At 46.2% G+C, this 19997-nt stretch overlaps 1 protein-coding gene across 1 annotated transcript; it reads right to left on the bottom strand.

Moving 5' to 3' along the window:
* Nucleotides 1-208: 208 nt before the first annotated feature.
* LOC146199861 (alpha-(1,3)-fucosyltransferase C-like) lies at nt 209-18007 on the bottom strand. Its single transcript, XM_084592819.1, has 3 exons — nt 17822-18007; nt 9433-9793; nt 209-1165 (listed from the first exon to the last, which is right to left on the bottom strand). The coding sequence occupies exons 1-3, from the start codon at nt 17997-17999 to the stop codon at nt 466-468; spliced, it is 1239 nt and encodes a 412-aa protein (XP_084448945.1). The 5' UTR covers nt 18000-18007; the 3' UTR covers nt 209-465.
* Between the last annotated feature and the right edge of the window lie 1990 nt (nt 18008-19997).

Below are 19997 nucleotides of genomic sequence, written 5' to 3'. Positions count from 1 at the left end.
CTATCTGGGGTTTCCTAACATGCAATGACATCGCGCAGCACGCGGGCACCTTGGTTTTTGTCACCAACGAGGCTGCCGCCACGTCCGGGATTCGATCCCGCATCCTTGAGCAGAATAGTCGAGCGCTATAAGCCCTGCATCACCAAGGCGGGGCTTAGAGAAGCGTCAAGGGTAATAAAGAGATATTGTGTATGGAATAAAGCTCCGAGTACTTGCAACTGGGCATGTTTATTCATATGATCAAATTTCGTGAAAATATAAGTAGAAAGTGAACAGAAAGGACACCTTTATAAGCCCGTGCACTTGCTCCCACTCTTGTATATTCTTGAGCAAGGCTGCGATTTGGAACCAGTGGCTTCGGGACTATGTAGTGTGGTCGATTTGCCAGCATTTTGAAGGTATTGCTGCTTTTCCTCGTCGCGTTGTTCGAAATGTTTAGTGTCGAGTTCAGCTCATGAGGCACAATTATAGAACTGACCACGGTAATTCGTCGAAAGTGTTAGTATACCGGTTAAAGGCCCGGCAGTTCGAAGAAGTGTTCCACCAGTGAAGTAGGTCTGGGACAATAGATTTCTCCCTGAAAGAATTGCTGTGCAGCTTCCGGCAGAGGGCGCAGAAAGAGAAGAAGGTCCAGTGCCACACTTCATACTTGCCTTTCCATTCGAAGTACCTACTGTATAGGCTGAAATTACTGGCCACTTTTTTAAGGTAGACCGCAAGGTCCTTGGGTGAGTTGAAACTCAGGGCATCGATAAACGACCCCGGTGGCGCCACGCGCCTGTAGTTGGCCCCGCCAAATACCACGGGGACAATATCGTACTTGAGTACCTTGAAGAGTTTCTCTGTGACGTAATCCTTACAGATACAGTTCTCGAAGGAGAAGTAGAAGTAGTAGTTTTTGGCAAAAGAGCGGTAGCAATAGTCCTCCTTGCTGCGAGGGCACTCCTTGTCACCACATTCTCCGTACACATCTATGTGTATGTACTTCTTCAGCTCGATCACATAGTCTTCACGTCTCCCGGGTGTGTCGCAGTTGCTCACGGCCCAAGCGGCCATCTTAGATTTGCTTTGCCAGATAAGCCTTAGGGTGTCATTGGGGTACATATCACGACCGGAATTCTGAAGGGTGAAGTTGCCATAGGGTTCTAGGATGTCGGAATCGAGCCTGCGAATGAGCAGAAAAAGGCGGAATGAAACGTGAGCTCGTTTTCTACGTTTATTGCATAACAATTCCATATACTTATTAGAGTAATTATTAAACAACGCATCACAACTCACCAGTACAATAACACCACGTAAACATGCACAAAGGTAGACATGCCATGACCATGTATGCTGTGGGCAATTCTGTTCAAAGGACACCTTAAACGTACCAAAATGAAACGTTGTTGCTCAAAATTTACTCTGTTTTCATCTGTCTATGCACCCATGAATAGATGAAATATAAAAAAAAAATCAGATACCATTCTTATCGTTGCGAAAGAGAAAAATTATGCGCGCCGTTTACTGGACAAAAACTGGCTTCCGGGGAAAACATAAAGGATAATCCACATAAAAAATATGCCCACAGTATTACGTAATACAATTGAGTCATGAAGCCAGTAATTGGCTCAAATCTGCGTGGGAGCATTTACTTCTTTTATTAGAACTAGTGAGCTGAGGTCACTGTTTCAGACTGGACCGCCGCGTTCCTGTGTAGAGCAGTCGTCTTCCTCAAACCTTTAGCCGTGAAAGAAGACGCCTAATGCTGCGCGGAAGGCATGCTTGCTCCACTAGTAGTTGACACTAATCCAACCTCAAGTGTACTGCTGGACAACATAGCCCTCAGGCCCATCATATCACCATTTACTCAAAATTTTTCATGCGTGAAACAAACATGAATCTGCGCAAAAAGCACTATTGCTTCACTACTTGGCGCTGAGCTGAAGACATCGCTATTTGACCTCCTGATTCTCACTCTCGTCATATAGCAGAGGTATTTTCTCCAGATATGAAGCCGAGAGCAAAGACCCTTAAACATTCAATAAAGGCATTGTATCTGTAATATTTGGCATTGTATTCGGCGCTTACTGCATTGCTGCTTGGTGACCCGGCCCTAGCAGCACATAGCATAGGTCACAGCACAGTCGCTTTCTAGGAACCTCCAGCCCAGAACGAAGATGCCTAAATCTGCGTGGAAGGCATTGTATATTTAATACTTGACATCAATCGTTGCTTGATGATTTTGCCCTCGTACCTGATATATAGCAGAGTAGCTTCCTGCAACCTTGGAGCTGAGAGCACCAAAGATGAATTAATAAAATACAGTTAGACAAGTGTGGCGAGTACAGGGCGTCATGCCTCTAGAGGAACGTCATACAAACAGGCGAGGGCCTAACGGCGGGTTACGCAACGGTCAATTTAGTCACTCAACTGCGGCAATAAGCAGGATCGACTCATCGACGACCAACCTGCAGATGACCTCAATGATGGTTCTCTGCAAAAATATTTTTTTAAGAGCGCGACCGTATTAAAAGAAAATAACATTTAAGCTCCACCTTTGGAGTGAGAAAGGCTTCCGCGTTCTACTTACCTTGCGAAATCTGGCTTTCGTACACGGGTATTGCGAATCGCTGCAATATTTTCTTATCTTTCGCCCCTTATATTCTACATATACTGCCTAGCATACAGTTTCAATCTGCCACATCTTGTGAAAGACAACCCAAAATAGATATAACGTCCCCCTTTAACAAAATTACCATCATCTTAGGGGGAAGTTCATTGCCCAACCTGAAGCAATACATTTGCCCTGCAGGGTCACAGGCCTCCCGGGCCACTAATAGTTTTGGTAGGCGAATAGTTTTATTTGAGTTGGTAATAGCTCCAGAAATCCAAATTGGAGAGATCTGCACGTGTGATGCGGGCTCGCGCACTCCAACTCTCGCTCTGCAGTGGCTTCATTGAATGCGGGTCATGGCTTCATCTAATTACTTCTTGCCTCACTGGTAATGCTGTGAGCCCCTTTAAAACGGTAACAAATGTGGCTCACACTGCAAAATGGCCCGAATGGGGTGACAGGAACGGGATTTGAAGCCAGCTTAATTACTTTTTGTATGTGGCATGTAATGTCTGAAAGCGAATCAGACTATGAGAGGTGCCACAGTGGAGGGCTCCGAAAAATTCAACCACCTCTGTTTTTTTCTTTTGTAGGGTTTAACGCCCTAGAGCGACTCAGGCGATGTGGTACTCCGTAATGGGGAATTTCGATAATTTCAACCACCTGAAGATCTTTAACATGCACTGACATCGTGCAGCACACGGCGCCTAGCCTTTCGCCTCGATCGATATGCGGCCGCCGCGGCTGAGATTCGATCTCGTGTGCTTAGGTTCTGCAGGGGAGCACCCTGACCGTTGTGCCTCCGCGGCGGTGCTGAAATGCCATTGTCTCTGCGCACACAGTCGGAAGTGTGAAATTGTTCCTTCTCTACGCCGGACTTCACTATGCATGGGCCCCTGGCGCAATTCCAGTGGTGGCAGTGTGTTACGATGGAGGAGAAACACTGAACGCATCTGTGTGCTGTGTATGTCGATGCAGTACGTTAAAGAAACACCGGTGACCGAATGTAATCAGGAGCCACCTACTATGGAGTCCGTAATAGCACATTCTCGCTTCGGACTGTTAAGCTTCACGATCAAGTCCAGTTCTCTCTTTAAAAACTATAGATGCGTCCGAGTTTTCCAAAAAAGTTTATTTTCAAGGAAGCCTTGACGTATTTCAGGTCTAGGTTAAGCCATTTTGAAGTTGCAAGAGAGATGTGACTTACGGAATCTGCAGGCAATTGCTGTACCATAATGCCATTGTAATTTTATGATCATTACCCAATTTAAGGCTGATCTACAACGCTATACAGATAAGCAAATATAATAGTCATAGTCAACTGCTGTCGTAAGTTGGAGTCGATGTCCTGGAAAAACTTGAAGTGAAGTAGCCTTCCTTCTACATAACCGGTTTTCGCATGGACAGATAATGTCTTACAGGGAACTGTGGGGCACTCGTGTCTTCTTGAGGAAAGCGAGCAATGCAACAACACAAACCATTCCGTATTGTGCCTGTACCACGAGATAACTACCTATATCCTCTTACACACCACATTCGGGACATTGTGAAAACGATGCCCGATCCATTTTACACGTCCACGCAGGTAAGAGGAAAAAGAGAGTAAAAGAGAGGTTGAGGGCGAATAGAGAATAATGATGCCATACTTCAAGGAAATTATTTGTGGGGGTCTACGTCACTCAGGAAACTTCGCTCGCACTGCGCCAGAATGGCAGAAAAAGCTCTACGCACATATCTACCGCAGATACCAGTCATCAATACATGTGCACGTATACCGGTAAGGTTGCAGACAGGAGCTGTGTATATTTACATGCAGGCACAAGCGCTAAAAGCGCACATCGCTGCAACAGAACAAATTCGAAATTCGCATTCGCCTATTTGCAGCAGAAACGTCTTCACATGTTGGAGGAGAAATAAATATGCACGTTAGGTGCGCACTATAAACGTTTCTTCGCCAACAGCACACCGCACGCGAACTTCAAAGGCGGGAATCTAGAGTCACCTATTTCTCATAAAAACTTGGAGGGGCTTCATCGTACGCCAGTTATCAGACAGTTTTGCCGTGACATCTAGAGCAGCTTTCTCAGAAAAAAGCAGCTGTTTAACAACCTGAGTGCAGTGTCCATAGCCCTTCTATCGTCAGTATATGGTGAGGCCACAGGCAAATAACGTGACATATTTTCTTTCGAACATTACACCTTAAACATTTCGGGCTGGCTTCAAGTCCGATCTTATAAAGGTAGATTTTTTGTATACGCTAGACTAAGCCGTAACTGATGGAGCAGAGTTCTTTGTCTGTTAACTTTAGATGGTAGGCGAAGTAGTACACCTTCATCAAGGCCATAGATGAAGCCTTGCTGATGGTTCACACTGATCCCACTGTTCCAGTGTAATTGCATGGCGCAGTGCACTGAATTAGTGACTACAGCCTCATGCCTAGAGAAATAGATATGGAAGCCTGGTCAGCATGGACGAGTTTATCTTCTGTGTCAACGCTTTCATTTATGATATACCGGAATGGCTGGGTACCCACTGAAACATGATGGAATGTCAATGCTAGAATGCCTAACTAGCTGAAGCTCAATTTGTCCGATCAGCTGCTCGAATGAACTTGGTTTTATGTAAGGATTAAAAATCTACAAGGCAGTCTTCAGTAGCACAATATTTTCCAGTGATTGTACAGTCGAAGATCGCAAAAGAGCAGGGTGGTTTCAACCGCTTGCTTTGATTCGAACTAATTGTATTAAATTCAAAGTAGGCTCTGCATACAGAATCCTTTATGAACTGCGGCAGAAATTCTCGGCTAGCTATCTCTAAATGGCGGCCAGGTTTCATTAGTAAGCATTACGAAATGATAATGCTAAGAGGTTTCGATGGCGTCTCATGAAGAACTGCACTGCTCGCTGCCACCTGCGGGACTCCAAGAGCTATATATACCCCTGTACAAACTTCGAAATGGTCAAGGTGTTAAATCGAGGGCGAAAGTAAAGGTTGTTGGTACATTATACGACAGGTGCTTTGTTTGTTTAGTGATTTTAGGAATAGCGGTTTCCTCGTTGCTCAGTTGGGATTCATCGGATCAGATTAGAAGGCGAAGATAGAGATCTGACATTCGAGTCTACAGTTCATCGCCGCTGAAGACAGATATTAACGACGTACATAAAGTGTATATCAATGATCGTGAGCTTGCCAGAGTAATCAAGGTCTAGAATTATTCAACTGAACATAACGTCTTCGAATACCTGGTAACTGGATGAGGTCGACGTTTTTAAGGCACTGTAACAATTGTCACACAGTGACGGTAATATTTTACCGAAAGTGGGCCTATCGAGTGGTCATGACCAATCGTTTGCATTGGTTGCTGGAGATAAAAAAGAAATGTTGCCAGCAGGCATTCACATATGCCCAAGCCTGCAATTTTCCTGCGCTGAATCGGGAAGGCCAGCCATTACCGTGTTAAAGAGCGTAAGACGAAAAACACATGCTAGGGAGACGCGTATCCCGAAGCAATTAACAGAGTGAGATGGAAAGCCGAGCTATATCTTCACAATTGCTACATAAATGCATTACGCGAAAAGGCATATGATGTTAACTGAGACGCGTATAATCGTCCTGCAAGTGTAAAACCATGCTACTGTCTGCAGGAAAAATATTTTTGCTGCAGTTTTATGGCCGACATTGGCAGTACAATTTCTCCCGCCTGGCAGACCGGTTGCTCAGAGTGACAGCACTTGAACACTAGCTCCTTTCAAGAATAGTTGCACTTGCGCTTATCAATCTACAATCCCCGCTCAATTCTATTCCAACATAAGCGGCCCTTTTGGCAGTTTAAGCTCTTTGAGCCGGAACAGCAGATATAGATCAAAGGCAGCAATCATGAACTAAAAAAAATCCCAAGCTGAAGAAATTTTTTCGGGTCATCAGGCTCCATCTCTGGAACATGTCAACGCAGGGTCTCAATCAAAAAGTAGGAGCCCAACACAACGTGATTTTTTAACACCTTAAGTCGTTCGACACACTTGGTCAGGTGCACAAAAATGTGTACTGGACACGCTCTTGTCCAGGATAGCTGATTATCTTGTCACTTATGAGTCCTTCTTGCCGTTTTCTGGCCGTAATCTGAGTGCTGAGAACCATGGGACATTTTATGAAGCAGCTCGAGCAACTCAATTACACGACGAGGCCCTTTGTGTTTTCGTGGAATCAGTTGTCTGTGGGGCACTTCTCGCTGAGTACACGAAAACATCCAATTTCCACGCAGAGAACGTGCCACTTCCAGGCCTAGGCTAGTTGGTCGGTTAGGGTTAGGGACCATTATGAAAGGTATTCGTTGATGTATGATGCTCACACGGAAGGGGCTGGCAATAGAAGTCGCTGCATGGTCTCTATCGCAGCTGTCACAAGCATATCCTATTTTGCAGGATTAATCTTTTGCACCACCACACTGTTTACCGCGCATATCCTAATTGCAATATTTGATCACATGCACAAATATGTAGCACCTAAAAGACCAAAAACACGTTTAAGTGAACAAAGTGAAAGGAGGTTTCGCGATCTTGAGGTCATGTTTTCGGAGCCTTCTCACAAGCGGCATATTGTGAGTCTCCATTGCATAGGCTGCGACCACGCGCATTTATCCGGACAATGATCGGAAACGGAGTAACCCCTCACAAGAGGAGAAGCAGAGAGCATTCTGGGTTGAAAATGAAAAAAGATTGACATGGGATGACACATATTGCCTCGTGGCATGAGGCTCGCTCATTACGAGGAAGGTGTGTCGAATTACGTGGTAGCACTAAGTAACCATGTTCCTGAAGAGAAAACAACTCATTTTGCAGAGTCTCGAATCCAGGCAATGATAAACACAGCGTTGGGAGCACAGGAGCGCCGAATTTTGACAGACCTGCTCTCCAAGCATATTGAGGTTTTCGACTTCGCCAGAGATCATCAGCCACCGATTCCAAATTCTCGCATCCATCATTCGATTGATGCTGGAATTTCTCGCCCGATTGAGGACCGCTTTTACTGGCCGAAAATGCGTCAAGTCATTCAGAGCTATGTAGCCAGTTGCGTCAAGTGCCAGCAGTGGAAGCTCCCTACTTCCCGTCCACCTGGACCGCTGCACCCTATTGCGTCTCCGACTACACCCTTTGAGCAGGTGGGCATCGACCATTTGAGTCCTTTTCCGCGATCTTCTAACGGTAACCGGTGGATAGTGGTATGTGTTGACCATCTCACTCGATATTCAGAAACAGCCGCAATACCCTCAGCCACTGCTTACGAACTATCCCTATTTCTTCTGCGATTTCTCGTCCTGTGCCATGGCCCTCCTCGGGTTCTGATCAGTGACCGTGGGCGCCAATTTACTGCTGAAGTTATCGAAGAACTCCTTCGTCTATGCACCTGCGAATACCGTCATACAACGCCGTATACCCCGCAATCGAATGGACTTGTTGAACGGACCAACCGCACTCTGACCACTATGTTGGCGATATACGTGGATTCTGATCACAAGAACTGCGATGAAATCCTCCCTTTTATTACATTCGAGTATAACACTGCACAGCATGAGACGACTGGCTACAGTCCGTTTTACCTCCTGTATGCTCGAGTTCCCCGCAGTTGTCTTGATACCATCCTTCCTTTCTTCCTTCACAACGAGCCTTCTATCGCCACTACTTTATGTCGAGTCGAAGAAGCTCACCGCGTTGCCCGCCTCCGCATCCTAGACTCACAGGAACGTTCGAAGGAGCGTTATGACAACCGACGCCCACATGTCTCTTATGTGCCCGGTGATTTAGTGTTGCTGTGGACGCCGCTGCGCAAGTGTGGTTTAGTCCAGAAGCTGCTGTTTCGTTATAGCGGCCCTTTTGTCGTTTTGGAGCGCCTGAGTGACGTGAACTATGTAATTTGACGCCGCACCGAAAGTGGCCGATGCTCACGCCGGACCCAGGTGGTGCATGTGGCTCGGCTAAAAAGGTTCCATCCCCGGCACCTTCCTTAAACTGCTTGTCCTGGGGCTTCGTCTGCGAGGGGCGAAGTGTCACGTGCTTCGGGGCGTCAGGAAAGGAAGAAGAGGCTAGAGAGAAGAAGAAACGGAAGACACAGTGGTGTGTGCTGGTGTTCCTTGCGTGACTCGCAGCGCTTTAAACTACCAATAAACACCCCCGTTACGTACTGAGTACGTAACAATATATAAGTGCTTAGCCCTGAAAAAAAAAAAAAACGATCGCGGGAAAACGGAGAGATAATAGCAAAGAATCGCTTCTGTCCTATCCTGTTTACAATTTTCTGCGGTAAATATTTCAGCGCTTAACACTCAATGAGTTCATGTACCAACTAGCTGGTCGAAACGTTTTGCTTAAGCACCAAAAAGGAGCTACCTAAAAGGACCAGCTGATCGATTCTCGTCTCAGCGGCCATCATAATGGTTGGAATTGATGCATGCGGATCCGTAGCAATGCATCAAATATGGCAGTGCCTGCTTCTGCGTGCACTTAGAAGTGCGCTGGTAACCTTGGACCGTGAAACGGAGGCCTAAAATACAGACATATGGACAACTGCTTGATGTAGGAGCCATAGAGAGCTACAGATTAACACCCCTCCCCTTCCCTTATTCGGTCAGTATTAACCAGGTTGAGCTTAGCTGCTTCAAAGGTGTCAACCTCCATATCAACTACATTAACTTGCGTTCGCGATTTATACGGCTGCTCCTTTAGCAAGGCTTATCAGGATTCCCCAAGCAAGTAAAGAAGCTTGAATTACAAAGATTTTATGCTATATAATTTTGCTTTGTTTTCTTCCAAAAGATGGCACTGAAGCACAGAGGAACTTACCGGTAGGTAAAGGTCCAGTTGAAGGTTTCGGTGAGACCCTTGAATGTGTCCAGAGGGGTTAGCCAAGGAGGCTCGAGGGACCAGAAGACCCACTTTTGAAATGGGCTCCTTTGCTCTGGCATGAAGCTTGTGTTAATGTCGTAGCCATGGAAGACTACGGCGTCGCTAATATTTAAAGTACGACGGTCGTTACTCATATGGCAGCGATCAGGGCAACGTGTGATCCGGCTCTCAGGATTCTCTTCCTCTAAAGGCCAAAACCAGACGCCATAAGCTGTAGTCCAGAAGAGGATCCTCGGCAGATCGGGCGGCGTCAAACGGTGGTGGAACGATTTCCAAGCCAACGTTTCCATCATACCACCTGCGAAAGGATAAAAAAAATACATGGTTTTTACCAGGGACATTGAATAACATATTTCTCGTTAGCTGAAGCTTCGTTAAATTAATCGTAGTTTCCATCTTTAAAATGGAATGCGGTATTCGTCATCCTTTTTCGTAGGATGTATTCCTTGGGCACTGTCCTCCAAAGGACAACCGCGCAAAATTTATTTGAGTGGACTGTATGTTTCCCATATACAGGGCATACCCTTGAAATTGTATGTCACATAGAGTGGAGCAATTTTGAGTTACTTCCTTAGCAGATATTCTTTTCGAGTGTTTCCAGCCTGTCGACAAAGTGGAATTAAATTGAGCAAACGTGTGTCCATAAACTGTGTCCTACTTAAATTTCCGTTCAGTTTAGTCATAGCCCTCTGAATATGAGCTGAAATTTCATTTCACAGTATACAGTAGATGCTTCGGCCTTATTGGCGTAGTGTAATATTTTACAGTACGCGCCCCCGCACGCCACAGAATCGCCAAACGATCTGTCTAGTATGCTTGTCGAAGTTCTTGAGGGTTAAACTTTGGCGTTGTAATTAGAATTGTATTTTCATTGCAGCATCGCGTACAGGCTTCTATATCTAATTTGTAGCCGCTGAACGTTTCCCCATCCTGCTATCTTAGGTAAAAAGCTCCTGTGCTTACTATTTTTGTGTTTTCATTACTTTTTATTCATAGCTTTCCATGAGAACTGCTTTGCTGGATCGCAAATTGGTTCATGTATATTTGAGCGCTCTCTCCTGAGACGAGACAAGAAGATTGCAGTATTCACAAACAGGAAAAGAGAAAACAAAAAACATCTTTTGCGACAATGGCAAGTGCCTTGGGCAGTTGCCGGATAATATAATGGCTTAATGCTATATTTTGAGGCTAATGTTGACTTTCAAAAAACGCGCTGCGCACATCCTAAGTGCTTCCGAACTTTGAAGAGGTATCAACGCTTGCAACAGTGAAAGCTAAAGTGCTTTGAAGTTCAGCAATAAATTATCTTCTTCATTCTGCAGCCAATGCAACAGCATCTCCATAATCTGCACCTTAGTTGAAACCTACCTGACGTTAGCGCGGATGGTGCTCATTTGATCTGAACTTCATATTGAATGAGTTTGCTCTATCACAGCCAAAACGTAAAAATTCTCAAATCCACTGTTCATTTCTGTTAATTGAAAATCAGGGAGCATCAAGCCAGGTTTTGTTGCGGAAGCAACACTGCGGTAGTTGGTGGGCAATTTCGTGAAGCCCCCGATGAGCCAAGCTGCGCATGCGCGAGGAGCGAGTGACGTCTCACGGAGCATAGCTGTAGAGCCGCGTCGGAGCCGCCGCTGTCTCCTCCGCTGCGCGGGCGACTCAGAGGTGCCGCCGCCACCGCCGCGCCAGCTGTGCCTACGCCAGGCGGAAGTGACGTCACACGGTGCACAGCTGGCGCGCCGGAGCCACAGCTGACTGCTCCGTGGCGCCGTGACTCAGGGGTGCCGCCTCCACCGCATTAATCGCGCCACGCATGCGAAGTGACGTCGTTGCTCTTCTGATACGCCGGAGCCACTGCGCATGCGCGGGGTGTATATATGTGGCATCGCGCCGGTACCGATGCAGTCAGTTATGGAGAGGTTGAGCCGAGCAGAGGCTGATCGCCTTAGGCGAGCAAACCTTCGTAATTCGTCGCTTCCGCAATTCTACTCGGGAAGGCAATTGGTCAAACCACAGTGATTTTTTGATCTAGTCTTTTTAATCTAGTCAGAGCAGTAATATGCTCCAGAAGTAGCCCCTAGCAGACGATCATCACCTGTCGGTGCGCGATAATACCGAAGGGCACGCAAATGTTCATGGCACTATTGGTAGGTTGTCATTCTTGTTTTCAATCTTCGATGAGAGCGAAGGTATATGTAATTGCAAATCTATGGGTAAAACATGCATCCCATACACCAGGATGAAGCGCTTAGATATGCAAATGAATCCTTGCTACAATTCCAAAGCTCTGGAGCAACATATTCGAGGAAGTATTGCCTATAACCCTGCAAGCTAAGCCAAAAGGGGCACTTTAGCCGAGCACCCTCTTTTAATGTCCCATTTGAGTTTTCATTGATTTGTGCGCTCTGCTGAATCCTCTACACAAGGGTGAGACAGCGTACTTGCTTTCTACGGACTACTGCCAGCGGCAGGAGCGCAGAAGGCGGAAGTCCTACTTGGCGGGGGACGCAAGCCACTTGACTAGCATGCTCAAGAAGACAAAGTTAGTGACAGGTTTTCAGACTGCTAAAACCACCGTCATGCACCGTTGGCCATGCGTAGTAGTTCCGCTTTTAAAGCCGCCGTTGCCTCGCACTGACCAGGATTCCACTGTACATCTCCTAGAAACGCTTTCCTGAGGCGGCACCCACACAGGCACCATTTGATCTTCCATGCCTGTTGGTGGACGCTTGAATGATGGCAGCTGCACTTGTAATGCCTTGTTCTTATAGCGTCTAGAGAGCTCGGCACTTTGACTGGGAGGAAGTAGGAGGCCTTAGACGCGCTGTTCCGTCTCTGCACTGACTGGGTGAGCACATTTTTCGATGAAAGGCCATTTTTGGCATCGCCTCATTTGTTATAATTGATTGGCGCGACCACGGTCGTTCACCTATTCAAAATACCGTGTCATACGCCTGAATGCGTATCCTGCTGACTGCACCGTCCTCGTTCGTAATAAGCGAACATTCGCTATAAATGCTGTCATTGTAGTGCCTTTGATTGACTGGTTTGCATGTAACTTATGACTCATTTTCATTGTATTTTTCTGAAAGACAACAAAAGAAGTGAAATAATTCAGAGGGCTATATCTCCACAAAGGAATACCTTCACATTTAAGGGCGTTTTGTTATGTGCATAACTCCCAGCATTGCACCTTCATAAATAGTTCCAAGCTTGCAGTTGTTCAAGTACTGCCTGTTTTTGAAGACGGTGTTCGTTCTTGTGGTGCTAGGTTTTTTAAGAAAAGATGTAGATTTAAGGGAAAAGCGACCGCAAGCACATTAAGCATGCAGTTGCCTCTTTCATGCTTACATGTACTTTTATGCAGTGAGGTCCCGTTTACGTTGTCTGCACACTGAGCACTGAGAGATAGTGCGTCATTTAAGTACAACCTGACAAATGTTGAGGCTTGTTGAGTACAACGCGAGCATCAGCTTAGGCGTAATGATGTACACGCGGGCACAATGTGCGCCTGATCCTTACGTCTTTTTGCACTGTTTTCTTTTATAGCGTGTGTTTTGTGAGAGGCGGACGTCGACACACGCAGCGCCCATTTGCATTTGCTTCTGTTCGTCGTGCCCCAACGATGAGGGTAGCCATTGAATCCTAACGAACATGGTGGCATAGCTGTCTGCCGCTGTTTCCTTGTCACAGTTATTGATCGCCGTTACGTGAAAGCACCGACTAATTATCGATCGCAAGCACATGCGCGCACTAGGAGCGTTGAGTGGGTTGGAACCCTCTGCGTTGAGTTACGTCGCCAAAATAGGGCCGGCTTAAACAATGGGAAAACGCGCGCCTGTGACGAAGTCTTCACCAAATTTACGTTCGCACAACATTATATCTCGTCCATGGCAACCCCAGCTAGCAACTCACTCCGTACCAACCACAGCACCTACTCGTCTACAGAAGGGATCGCAAGACACGCTTCGGGAACAGGGCCTGCTTACACTCCAACATGAATTATAGGCCTAGTAAGTGGCGCAAAAATGGAAGCGGGATATTTATTTATAGCACTACGGTCGTCCCTGATATAGCAGCCATCGGTGCAATTAATGTTCTGGAGGTATAATGATGTCCATCATCTAAACTCGATAACCAGAAGCCGATAATTTTGTGACACAATGATCCCCGCCTTCAACCGTAGTGGAAAAAATTCGAGTAATACTTTTATACAATATAGCCTCCGCATGAAACAAAAAATAATTAGTCATGAACTTCAGAATAAAAGAAGCATTAGGTTTGGTTTGGTTTGGTTTGTGGAGTTTAATGTCCCAAAGCGACTTAGGCTATGTGAGACGCCGTAGTGGAAGACTCCGGACATTTAGACCACCTGGGGTTTAACGTGCACTGACATCGCACAGCACACGGGCGCCTTGCTTGTCGCCTCCATCGAAAAGCGGCCGCCGAGCCCGGAATTCGATCCCGACTCCTTGGGAACAGTAATCGAGCGCCTTAACCACTGCGCCACCCCGGCGGGGCAGAAAAAAAAAGCATTATACCTTAAACAATGTACACAAGTTCGTATGCATGCATGATCTTTTCGAAAGTTATTTCAATCATGACAAGACCAGCTTAGGGTAACAAACTGGATTCCAAGGGAAGGGAAGCGTAGCAAGGGGGCGGCAGAAAGTTAGATGGGCGGATGAGGTTAAGAAGTTCGCAGGGGTCAAGTGGATGCAGCTAACACAGAACCGGGTTAAGTGGAGAAATATGGGAGAGGCCTTCGCCCTGCAGTGGGTATAGTTAGGTTGATGATAATGATGATGATGATGACGACGACGATGATGATGATGACATACGGGCTAAACATTGCAGGGCAGCTGGTTCCCGCATGTCTTCGTGTATGTTCTCACTGCAGTGCCTCTTATCCTAGCATTAACTTATTTTACCAAAGCAGTTCTGAAAGTTTAGGATACGCTTTTTAAGTGTTGAGGCCGGCGCTGCTGGGCCCTTGTTGCTAGCCGCACATAGGTCTTGGTAGAGAGGCGATTTCTTTATACAAGCTCGTTCCATTGAATAGCTGCCGCTGTCCGCACTAACTAAGGTGCGGACAGCGGCAGGTAGAAAATTTTGAATGCGCGACAGGATCATGGTGTCAAAGCCACATCATCGTCGCGCAAGAATTTCAAACACCCCACGTTGAAAACAAAGTGAATTTTAAATATTACAAGCGTGAAAATGAAAATTGTGTAGTGAAAAGGCAGGGTTCAACGAGCACAGAGGGCGGGCCCTGTGCGTCAACTCGTTAGGTGAACCTTAAGCGCCCTTCTAATGATTAGTTTACTGCCTTCGTGCAGAAGGAGCCCTAACAAAGCTCTCTTGCCTTTACGCTCCCGAGCACTTACGCTTCCGAGCTTTAATCCGCTCCTAGACGATGAAAAGGCTCAGGCAGAAAACTAAGATTGAGATGTCGAGAGCAAAAGGCGTTTGTCATCCCTCGTGTCGGTGATAACATTATTTGAGAGCTCAACGCTGTGTTCTACCGAGGATTCAAGCAATAAGAAAGACGCTGCGCCCTTGTTTTCTATTCTTTTTTCTTACTATATCAATATCCGCGGCAACGTCGCTGCGTATCCTCTCCGTCATATTTTCCCTTACTTGTTTTATTACGGCCATTTTGTTTTCGTATCATTCATTCGTTGCTCCTTTAGTTGGTGATCTTAGACGGACCTGAAACACGTGAAGGCTTCGGGTGGACTTGCACCGTATAACGGCTTAAGCCGCAAAAATGTGGCGGCATATTCTCTCCGCTTCCTTGCGCACTTATTTCGGCGAGGCTGGAACACACAAAAACTTAAACGAGCAGTGACCTAATATGCTAAATTATTTCGCACAACTTGAACCAAGGATGAGACGAAAAAGAGGGAAACCGAAACAGCGTAAAATCAAGGAAACATTACCGTCATGAGAATTTCTAAAGTCATTTTTGTTTATGCGGCTTAAGTATGACAAAAAATGTTCTGTCAGCGAACCTTCTGCGGTGAGTCATCGCTACTAAGAGCGAACGAAGGAACCCGGCTACTACAGCCTATTCAATTGGTTAGTGAAGCTAGAAGGCTTTTTCTGGGGAAATAGTTGTTTGAACCTTGCAACAGATGTTTGATTTGGGCTAGTTGGTAGCATTTTCTTGAAGACAGCGCAAAAAAGACGGGGACAACTAACACAAATGTAGACAGGACAGGCTCTAAACGCCTGTCTAGCGCCTGTCCTGTCTACATCTGTGTTAGTTGTCCCCGTCTTTTTTGAACTTTGATTCGAGGAAAAGAGAAGTGATCGCCTTTTTACGAATTTCGAAAGTGAGGAGGCAAATGACCGGAGCCCCATCTGTGCACGTGGACCAAAAGTTGGTTTATGGTTTTTGTACAAGGCATTCATTGTCTAAAGCGGCAATAACCATGGCTATGAGGGACTACGGAGTGGCCGGCTGCGGATAATGTCGACTACCAGGGTTTTTTCAAGGGCTCTGAAATGGAACAATACAGTACAGCTCTGACACACCCGATCAGCGCAGAGCTGTACCTTCAGGTGAATAAAAGCAACGAACTTTATCGGTCATATGCGAGTATTAACGCTTCATATGCTGTTTAAAAAACGTAGACGACTGTGAATTGTATCTTTAGGAAACCTTCATTGGTTAAACAGTAATAAAACTACCCGGTATTAAAACTTTAAAGCTTGCTAGTCAGTTACCTAGAAGCCGTATTCCATGCGTTCAGCATGTGGTCTGAAGAAAACGGCCTCTTCTCACTAGGAAACTATGCACGTGTTTATACTGAATATTTGGTAGCATCATTGCATTTTTATCTGGAGTCCCGTTTCTTCGCATCGTAACAGCAAATGATTTTTTTTTTTTGCAGGGAGGATGTGCTGGAACTGGGGTTCATTGTAACACTGGTATTTATTCACATTGCGCAATCGCCAATGTGGGTTTTGCCCGCAAAAAATGTTTACAATGTTTGCTGATATGCACCGCTAGTTTTTTCTGCACCCAGGAAGTTCTGAGGCCTTTAGTCACTCTTTTCAATGAATCCAGAAGGCAGGGAAGTGGTGCGAAGGCTTGTCGCATCTTTTCGTGCTAAGTATTATTTTGACAACTTAGATATCAATATTACATCAGCACGAAAAAGCCCAAGTTCCCTATAGCTGATTTTCACAGAAGGCAGCGTAATCGCAATTTTATTATCATTGATCGCTTCTAATCGCATTGACTGTGCTATACATGTACTGGTCTCGCCACTTAAGGAGATTTAAAAGGGAGGTTGCGCTGTCATCCTTACACACGCAGTTCATGAAGCTCTGATAAATATAGGTCATCTGAGGCAAAACCTTCTATGTGGCAGTGAGGAGACGCTTACCTAAGTACTAGCTGTCATACCATTTAATCTCAGTTAACAAAGCCCATGCCACGCGGGTTGTATTTTACTCTTTGCGGTTAGAATTAAAATAATTCACCACTCCGGCAGCGCTACACTGCATAGCATGGGGCATGTTTTTGTGATCGCACTGGTTTGTCCTTTACTTTTTGGTCTAGTGCATTTTTGTTTGTTTATTCTAATGCTTCTTTGCTACACTATTCTTGTATGCTGCTTGGCGAGCGCTGCTCCTTCATGGGCTGCTTTTCATGTCCCTCTTTCCGAGGACGACAACCACTACCTGTTGACAACGGACCTTCGCCTTATACAGCTAGTGCCGTGAAAAACTGAAATCACAAATTATTGGGAGAGTTGGTCTTGTACGATACAATGAGGCAGCGCCGTGGCATATGTCCTAAGCCGAGCACAGAGGAAAGAGTAGAAACGGACATAGCAGAGCGATGATGGGAGAAGTTTTTCCGAATGCAGAAGCCTAGCATTCTGCATTTCTAGGAAGCCAGTGCGATGGATATCACAAGGCGGTGTGGTTTCGAAAACCATGGCAAAGAAACAGCACCCCTTGCACAAGAATCGAGGCTTGAAAACATGAACTGTTGTGTGATCGGGATTAGCATGGTGGACACGAAGCGCCGTATTATGTGTCTGTTTCTACGCTACCCTCAGCTGTTTTCTTAGGCAGTGTTAAGTCGCGCTGTTTAACGTCCATGCTGCAAATTTTGCGTGGCCTCCGTCTCAACTCAGGCACACTCGCACTGTATCTAAGCGGTAGTGTTGAGACCGCACAACCTTAAAGTCTACAATAAAGGCTTGAACTGGCACAGAGCACCTTTCAAAAAAACCAAATGACTCGAAATGATTGTTTGAGCACAATGATGTCGTAATGACGTATGTTTATATTAAGTACTCACTGTTAGCGGTAGCCTTCACTTCGTCGCCGTTGCAAGTTCCAGTTTGCCCACGGCGCCCACTAGCGCGATCGCATATCGGCATGGGCGCCGGCACTGTGTAGCTCTTGCCAGCATACGGAAAGAATTGGACGTAAACAATCAGCAACAGTGTCAGGCATGCACCAGACAAAAGCATCATCCACTTCCTCGGTCCCTTCAGAGATGGTAAGAATTCTGCAAGGAAGGTAAAGCACATTAGAGGAAAATATGAGCAGAGATGATCATAAATGCGCGGGGCCTTTCAGGAAATGTGAGTTAAGCCACAAAGGGTAGTCTGCCAACTTTTTCTGTGACACGTAGGTAGGCAACCGAAATTTTAAATTTTAAGTTTTCAGTGCATGCTGGTTCGGCAACAGAATTTTAAACCTAATAACCCAAAATTACCTGCACAGTGATTGATCTACTCTGAAGTGCTTTGGCACGCAGGTTCTTTCCTTCATGATTATAACTGTAACCAGCATCACAGGAAGATCGCTCAAAATTACATCCAATATAACATTTCTGTCCTAAGCTGCACCACTCTGTTCAGCGAAACTGCCTGATCGCATTCATCAGCATCAGGTTTTGCCGCCTCTTGATTCACTTTTCGTTTAGTGGTATGCGCTCTGTTACCTTGGCAACATTTCTCTATCATATTGTCACGTAGTGGTGACAAGGCCGTACACGCCAAAAGAAGACACAGGCGTGATGGTACTGAAATAACTCTTTATTGGGGCTGACTTGCGCCCGCAAAAGAAATAAGCAACTCGGCGGCGGCGATAGCAACAAACGCGCTCGTCGGTCGTCGAACAAAGAATGCTCGTCACACTCATCAACGCTCAATTTAAAGGCTGCACAGAACAATCTAGATAACGTCGCAAACAGCTACCAGCACGGGCTGGAACATTGTGGAAAGGCACCCGAGTGGCCGGAACCTTCGAGACAGATCTCGGGGCATCTTGCGCTACAACAAAACTGATAAAGGTGTGACTCGCGACATCGAGCATTAACAAACAAAGATTACGGAACTGATACGCGGTCCAGAATCAGAGTGATAAGCCTGTGTGCCGGCGGCTGTTAAAAAACAACAAATACGGTCTTGAAGGTTTCGCGGCAATATAATTATAGCATAAATGACCGCCTACCTATCAATATTCCCCAAGGTTATGTAAAATGGTATCCAAATTCTGGTCTCAGCAAGGTTGTAGGATTTCAACTGAACAAAGCATAGTGGATGGATATTCCTGCTAAACATAAAAGCTGTGCACGTCTTTGAAGGTGGTGATATTTGAAATATACTTCCCTATATCCTGTCTTTGGAAAAAAAAAACTAACGTCCGCATTCTCTGGGATGACACCGAATTATTTGTTGTCACGTCACAATAGACAACTCATTATAACAGTTGTTACACAGAAACAGCTACTGTGGCCGCTGAGCGATAGCACCGAGACAGCTGAGCCAGCGAACATGGATACCAGGAACGGGGCCCACACTTCAACGTCGTCTACTTCGTCCCATTACGCTCCTTCTTGTAGCTCTAATGCACGTGTCACTGCCCTCTCCTCTGGAGCATCGGTGTTACCGGGATGCGGTGTTGCCGTCAGACAGAAGAGCGGGGAGAAAAAGCGTTTAAGAGTTGCGCCACGTGTCTGGCATCACGGAATGAACAACGAAAATCAGTCGGGGGTTCGCTCGTAGTATGGCTTCATTCGCACCACATGCACAACTTCACAGCGCTTGCCGTTGTGCGATGAATGAGCCGGCGAGGCTGGTGCAACTTCATACGTTACGTCGCTGAGGCGGCGGACAACAAGGTAAGGGCCGATGTAGCGGCGCAGTAACTTTTCGGACAGCCCGCGGCGGCGAACGGGCTGCCAGATCCCCACATAGTCGCCCGGGTTGTAGGTAACGTAGCGGCGTCCAAGGTTGTAGCGGTCAGCATCGATCTGCTGCTGGCGGTGAATACGCTGTCTGGCCAGTTGCCGCGCTTCTTCCGTACGCTGAACATAAGTGTCGACATCGACGTCAAGTTCAGTCTCAGTGTCAGGGAGGTCCACGGGTAGCATGGCATCCAGGGGGGTGGTTAGGTGCCGATCGAAGACTAATTCAAACGGAGTGAACCGCGTCGTTTCTTGTTGCGCAGTATTGTACGTGAAA

Source organism: Amblyomma maculatum, chromosome 2, assembly GCF_055883805.1.
Source record: "Amblyomma maculatum isolate TAMU_Amacu chromosome 2, ASM5588380v1, whole genome shotgun sequence".
NCBI lineage: Eukaryota > Metazoa > Arthropoda > Arachnida > Ixodida > Ixodidae > Amblyomma > Amblyomma maculatum.
The sequence above is the reverse complement of the archived record's forward strand: the minus strand, read 5'-3'. Positions and strand labels throughout refer to the sequence as shown.